Source organism: Mandrillus leucophaeus, unplaced genomic scaffold (genome assembly GCF_000951045.1).
Source record: "Mandrillus leucophaeus isolate KB7577 unplaced genomic scaffold, Mleu.le_1.0 Scaffold765, whole genome shotgun sequence".
NCBI lineage: Eukaryota > Metazoa > Chordata > Mammalia > Primates > Cercopithecidae > Mandrillus > Mandrillus leucophaeus.
The window spans coordinates 672,082-678,825 of NW_012108308.1; the positions used below are offsets into that span (position 1 = coordinate 672,082).

Sequence of the window (6,744 nt, forward strand, 5' to 3'; positions counted from 1 at the left end):
CCCTAACACACGTGCTTCTCTCCCAAAGGGACATTCTCCGGGTTGGGGTCACTTTGGCTGGCCACCAGAAAAAAATCCTGAACAGTATCCAGGTGATGCGGGCGCAGATGAACCAGATTCAGTCTGTGGAGGTTTGACATTCACCTGCCTCGGCTCACCTCTTCCTCCAAGCCCCGTCCCCTCTGCCCCACGTGCGCCGGCCCTCCTGGTGCTTCATCCACTGCAGGGCCAGCCACCCGCCAGGAGGCCACGGGCCACGGGAAGAACCAAGCGGCACCAGCCACGAGACATCACCAAGAAAACATGCAACTCAAGCGACGGAAATAAAAAGGGAATGGGAAAAAAGAAAACAGATCCTGGGAGGGGGCGGGAAATACAAGGAATATTTTTTAAAGAGGATTCTCATAAGGAAAGCAATGACTGTTCTTGTGGGGGGATAAAAAAGGGCTTGGGAGATTCATGCGATGTGTCCAATCGGACACCAAAAGCAGTTTCTCTCCAACTCCCTCTGGGAAGGTGACCTGGCCAGAGCCAAGAAACACTTTCAGAAAAACAAATGTGAAGGGGAGAGACAGGGGCCACCCTTGGCTCCTGTCCCTGATGCTCCTCTAGGCCTCAGTCAACAACCAAGTGCCTGGAGGACAGGACAGATGGACAGGCAGCCACCCCAGGAACCCCTCTGGGAAAATCTATTCCCGCCACCACTGGGCAAACAGAAGAATTTTTCTGTCTTTGGCGAATATTTTAGAAACTCCAATGAAAGACACCGTTTCTCCTGTCGGCTCATGGGGCTGAAAGGGGCTTCTGTCCTTCTGGGTCAGGGAGAACGCGGGGACGCCAGAAAGGTCAGCCTTCCTGAGGATGCCGCCCCCGGGTCTGCAGCTCCAGGTACTATCACGCGCACAGCCCGGCGGCCCGACCCGCCTGGTGCCCGCTCCCGCCAGCCCCCGCCTCAAGGACTGATACTGCAGTGACTGCCGTCAGCTCCAACTGCCGCTGAGAAGGGTTGATCCTGCATCTGGGTTTGTTTACAGCAATTTGTGGACTCGGGGGTATTTTGGTCAGGGTGGTTTTGGTTTAGGGGATTTGTTTGTTGGGTTGTTTTTGTTTTTTGTTTTTTTTTTAATGACAATGAAGTGACACTTTGACATTTCCTACCTTTTGAGGACTTGATCCTTCTCCAGGAAGAAGGTGCTTTCTGCTTACTGACTTAGGCAATACACCAAGGGCAAGATTTTATATGCACATTTCTGGATTTTTTATACCGTTTTCATTGACACTCTTCCCTCCTCCTACCTGCCACCAGGCCTCACCAAAGCCAACTGCCACGGGGCCATCTGGGCCATTCAGAGACTGGAGTGAGATTTGGGTGTGGAGGGGGAGGCGCCAAGGTGAAGGAGCCTTCCACTCCAGGACTGTTGACGGAAGTGACAGATTGAGGAGGAAGTGGGCTCTGAGGCTGCAGGACTGGAAGTCCTTGCCCACTTCCCACTCTCCTGCCCCAATCGATCTAGTACTTCCCAGGCAAACAGGCCCCTTTGAGGCTCCTGAGTGCCCTCAGACGGCCAAAACCCAGTTTTGCCTCTGGGAGCCTAAACCAGGCTGCATCGGAGGCCAGGACCCGGATCATTCACTGTGATACCCTGCCCTCCAGAGGGTGCGCTCAGAGACGCGGGCAAGCATGCTCCTTCCCTTCCCTGGAGAGAAAGTGTGTGATTTCTCTCCCACCTCCTTCCCCCCACCAGACCTTTGCTGGGCCTAAAGGTCTTGGCCATGGGGAAGCCCTCAGCCAGGGATCTGGCCACAGACTCCCTCCTGTGAGCCAACGCAGACACCCGAGCAGAGCAATCAGTTAGTGCATTGAATGGAAATAAACACTTTAGTTATAACATGACCCCTGTTCTCTGTAAGTTCTGAGGGAGACCCTGGCACCCTTGGGAAACGTGTGGCCCAGGTTGCTCTTCTAAGCCCTTCCTCCCTCAGGCTTCCAGAAAGCCCAGGGCAGAGAAAACATATGGAGAACGACAGCTCCACGTGGCCTCTCTGGCCCTGGCTCGTCAAAAGCACAGGCAACAAAGGAAGTGAGTTGGAAGTGGCTCAGAACTCTTCGCTGCCCTGGGTATCAGGGTGAGCCCCTGCAGGTACATAAGGAGCAAAGAATTGACGAGGGTGCACTTGGAAGAGGGTCCGGGTGTCAGGTGAACTGTGACAGTGGGAATGTGAGGGTCTTAGAGTGCTCATGGACCCCCAGGCAGAGCCACGGGTATGATCACCTTATCCAGGCCAACTCTGGTTTTCTCTGTGCAGATGAGCTCCTGCTCACATTAAAATCAGAATTCTCCACGTGGCAGGAGGAGGCAGGGAGATGAGGTGCCATGGATATCAGGTCTGGCTGAGAAAGGGGAGCCAGGGAGACTACCTCTCAGGACCTTTCCCAGATCCGAGGAGATGGCCAGTGAGAAAGATTTGGGCCACAGGCAGCCAGCTAGAAGCGCCACGGTCAGAGTGAACATCCAGCACAACCCAGCCTGTCGTCTGTCACTCACCTGTTCCGGGAGCCTGAGCTGCAAAGGGAAGGAAGGGATTAGAGAGAAGAGTGGGCCCCCCATGGGGACAGCAGGGCGAGCCACAGGGATAGCATTGGCAGGTTTCCCACAAACTGGCCGGCAGTGGCCCACTGGCCTTCACTTTGTGCCCCAAAGGTGCCCCGCGCGGGTGGCAGCTGTCTCGGCACACAAGGTCACCTTCTGGCGAGAGCTGTCCTGATGCTCTTTAGATTAGTTCTGTCTCCCCAGCCCACCCCCCAACTGCTCTGGGGCCCCACATGGGGCTGGCAGTCAGTGCTTCCCGTCAGATGGCTTCCTGTCCTAAGCCGCTGGGCTGGTGACCACTAGCCAGCATGTCTGCACCTCCACCCTCCAGGGCCGAGGTCCTCAGTGGCCATGGCCCCCTGCACGCCTGCTTCCCAGAGCACAGGTGCTACCAGACCTCTGTGTCTCCACTTCAGGGTAACAAACAGATGTCACTGTGACTGTCCCAGGGGTACAGACGCTGCTCACATCCTTCCACCCACCCACCCCACCCGCTACTGGGGCAGTCGCCCCGCCCCAACCTCTTGCTTGCTGCTCAGTGGGGAGTGGCAGGCCATGCTGCCAAGCGCCTTCCACTTAACACCACCCGCTCGCCCAGGCACACAGCTCTGAGCCACCCGCTGCCTGGTTACTAATCCTTTCCTGGCTCAACCTCCCCAAGTGCCAGCCCCCGCCTGCCCAGCAGTGTTAGGGGAGTTTCCGGCTGCTCTGCACACAGTTGGTACTGCAGGAAAGAAAGCTGCCTTGTAAACACAGGCCAGGGCACCGTGGAAATGGGGACCAGCTGCTCTGGGAGGGTACGGCTAGCAGAGCTGTACAGGGCCAGGCTGGGTAGGAGAGAGTCATGCTACCCACCCCCACCCCTACTGCTATGAAGCCCCCAGAATGGGTCATTGTTGGTGCTCAGCAGGGAGAGGTCCCTGGAGGATGATTTCACAGTATTAACTGGGAATACTCAGGCAGACCAATCAGAACGGATGATGGCCTGAGTGCTGGACCAGAGGCCTCAGGGCAGGGACCCGGGTGGCGGGGCAGTGGGAGACACTTAAGGGACTCAGGGCTGTGGCTGTTTACTAAACAGCAGTACCTCTTACTCAGATGGCACCAGCTGAACTTCCCCCAGCATTTCTAGTTGGTCCCCACCCTGCCACCATCTAGGGGCTTCTCTGCCACCACCTTGTGAGCAGTCGCTAGCCTCACACTCCTCTCCCATCAGGGGCTCATCTCTAGAAGGCTGGGAGCTTCCACCCTGCCCAGTTAATCCTCCTGCCTGGCTGAGGCACAGGAAGGACCCAGGACCCAGACCACCACCCACCCCAGGGCTGGGCCCTGGGCCACACCTGGCTCGCTCCAGGGCCCCTGTTGTTTGAAGATGGTGCCGAAGGCTGGAAGACTGTTGCTGGGGAAGATAATGTAAATGCATTCAAAAGACAGGGTACCACATGATGCTAGGGAAAGTGCAACCCCACCCCAGGGTAGCAGCCTGCTCCTGTCACTAGGGATGTGGATCTGGGGAGACAGTTCCCCTCACTGAGCCATCTGTAAAATGAGAGCATTGGACTGCGTGAGGCAGGCTGTGCAAAACACTTACACACCTTAGTCCCATGAGGAAGGAGTATTCCCCCTGCATATTTGTGGGGGAAACAGGCTCAGAGGGATGAAGTACTTTGCTTAGGATAACACAGCCAGGAATGAGCAGAGCAAGGCCATGAGCTTTGGTTTTTCTGTTTCCGATGCCTCCTCTACCATGCTCAATTAGATGACAAGAAACAGTTGGTGTCTCATGCTGGCCAGTAGGAGAAGAGAAAGGTCACGTGGGCTGGGGCTGTCAGGGAGGGCTTCATGGAGGAGGCTGTCTTGAAAATGACAGAGGTCAAAAGAAAGATTACTCCAAGGTGCAGCTGCCAGAATGATCCAACATAGTGAGGAGTTGTGTCTGGATAGGCCAGTGGAACGGGGGAAGTGAGGGTTGATATAAGTGGAGGTTGAGGTAGTTCCAGCATGATGTACAGTCCAGCCACAGCAGGTTCTTGAGCAGGAGAGTAGCATAGTGAGCATCAGGTTCTAGGAAGAAGCACCAGTTCATCCATCAGATGGGGCAGGATGCCTCCCAGCTACTCCTCTCCCTGAGAAGGAAGAGCTCCCAGAGCGGCCCTCATTTATTTCAGAAGCCAGGCCCTGCTGCTTCAGTTTCCATCCTCACTGACGCAGATAATCCAAAGAGTCACTTCAGCTGCTTGGAGCAGCAGGGTTGGGTCTTGTGCTACCTGATTCTTAATTCGGCTGATGTCTACCCCATTTCCTCCAGGCTTCTCTAGAGGTGGCAGGGGTGAGGTGGGGAGACAGCTGCCAGGCACCGAGGGAGCTGAGCCTGGTGGGGGCGGAGGCGGGTGTGTGGGTGGGCATGAGCAATTGCTCAGGAAACCCATCCCTGCCTGGTCACCCTAGCCCTGGAGAGATCACCCAGATGTGTTGGAATGGGTCTGGGGTCCTGTCTTTTCCAATAATGTTTCCTGGGGAAACCCAGGTTCCAATGGTTTCCTGGGGAAACCCAGAGGGAAGCTCAGGGAGCCCCCACTGTGCTGTGCAATGCTACACACACATGCGAATGCACCATCAGGCGGCCTTGACCCAGCCTTCTGCAAAATGATTTCTGCCATCAAACTTAGGGTGGAGAATGGTTTTGCAGCCGCGCGTTTTTCCTTCAGAGAAACTAAGGTCAGAGTGTTGGCTACAGAAAAGGACTTAGCCTTTGTCACATAACAGGAAAGAGAGTCGGCTCAGGGCACACCCCCTCGGAGGCTAATCTCAGGAGGTTGGAGCCACAGGGATTGCAATAATCGCTGAATACTTACCATATGCCAGGTGCCAAAGCATTATCCTCTCCACTTTACAAATAAGGAAACTGATTCCCAGAGTTGATTCCCAGAAGATTCCAAACAGGCCATCTGTCTGCAGTCCTTCCTTCCCACCTCCTGGGATTTCTCAAAATGTTTGCCATCTCCCACCTGTATCAGAATCTCCTAGGGTATTTATTGTTTAACTTGCAGACTCCTGGGCTCCACCCCAACCCCCTAAATCAGAATCCCTGCGGTTGGGCCCAAGAGTCTCCATTTTTGACAAGCTCCTCCAGGAGATTCCTCCAGACGCTGAAATCCTCACTTGACTTCCCCCACAACAAACTGCCCTGATGTCTGCAGAGAGAGGGTCTGGTGTAGACAGGGATTAAGAAAAAGCAGGACATTGTCAGATAGGATGCCCAAACCCAGACACAGATTAGGACCCATGAAGTAGGGGGTAGAGCTGACCCTCAGGAATGTGCCCAGACTGAGCTAAGCTTTCAGGAAAATTAGAAAAACCTTCAGACCCAGAGTCTCTCTGAGTTTAGCTTCACAGCATGGAGGCTGCCTTGAGAAAGCTGATATAACAAGAAGGAGCAGCAATTTAATACTTTGGACGGGGCCCAGCAGCCCACTCAGGGCCACCCTGGAAGACCCCACAGACCCCAAGGCTATGGTCCAGGCCTGCTCACTCAACACCTGGCCAGGTGGGGCAGGCACAGGCAGAGTGGGGCTTCCAGTTGGACCTAGAGCTACAGATGCCCCTCACCACCACCACCAAGCCCAGCCACCCAGACTAAGACACGGCTTTCTCCGGAGGAGAGAGAGAGCAAAGGCCCTGTCTGTACCCAAGACCTAATGGCCCCTGTTGAAGGAGAGGGAGCAGGAGAGGGAGGAGGGAGGAGGTCACAGCCAGGACCACATACACTCTTGGGGGCCCTGCTGAGACTGCAAGAGTCAAGAATTCTAAGGTTCCACAGGTGAAAGATTCCAAGATTCTCGGATTGCAAAGCCCCGCCATTCTAAGATTCCAATGGAACGATTCCATGTTTCTAAGATTCCATCACACTATGATTCTATGCTGCTAATTCTTGAAATTTCGAGTCTCGTTCATTGCTGGTCCCCAAACCTGTGGGCCCTAGCATTTTTTAAAAGCACAAAAAAAAAAAAAAAAAAAAAAATTCCTGGCAATTTTGTATTCAGATGCATCCACAGAACCAGGCATGATCCACTGCACCCAGCCCTGAAGACATATTTTAATAAGCTGTTATTTTATTTATGGGAAAGAGAGTCTTTTTTAAAAAAAAAAAAAA

The 6,744-nt window shown here is 54.3% G+C and overlaps 1 protein-coding gene across 4 annotated transcripts in view; it reads left to right on the forward strand.

Annotated features, from left to right (window-relative positions):
• The window catches only part of EPHB2 (EPH receptor B2), a 149,508-nt gene extending 147,614 nt beyond the window's left edge, over positions 1–1,894 (forward strand). Inside the window, exons 15-16 of one of the 4 annotated variants that reach the window (XM_011966580.1) lie at positions 29–131; positions 227–1,894. In XM_011966580.1, the coding sequence (XP_011821970.1) occupies positions 29–131; positions 227–520 (397 nt within the window). In that variant the 3' untranslated portion in view covers positions 521–1,894. Of the gene's footprint in view, positions 1–28 lie in introns of all 4 variants that reach the window. The other 3 variants (XM_011966581.1, XM_011966582.1, XM_011966583.1) reach the window with 3 other exon arrangements.
• Positions 1,895–6,744: the final 4,850 nt, after the last annotated feature.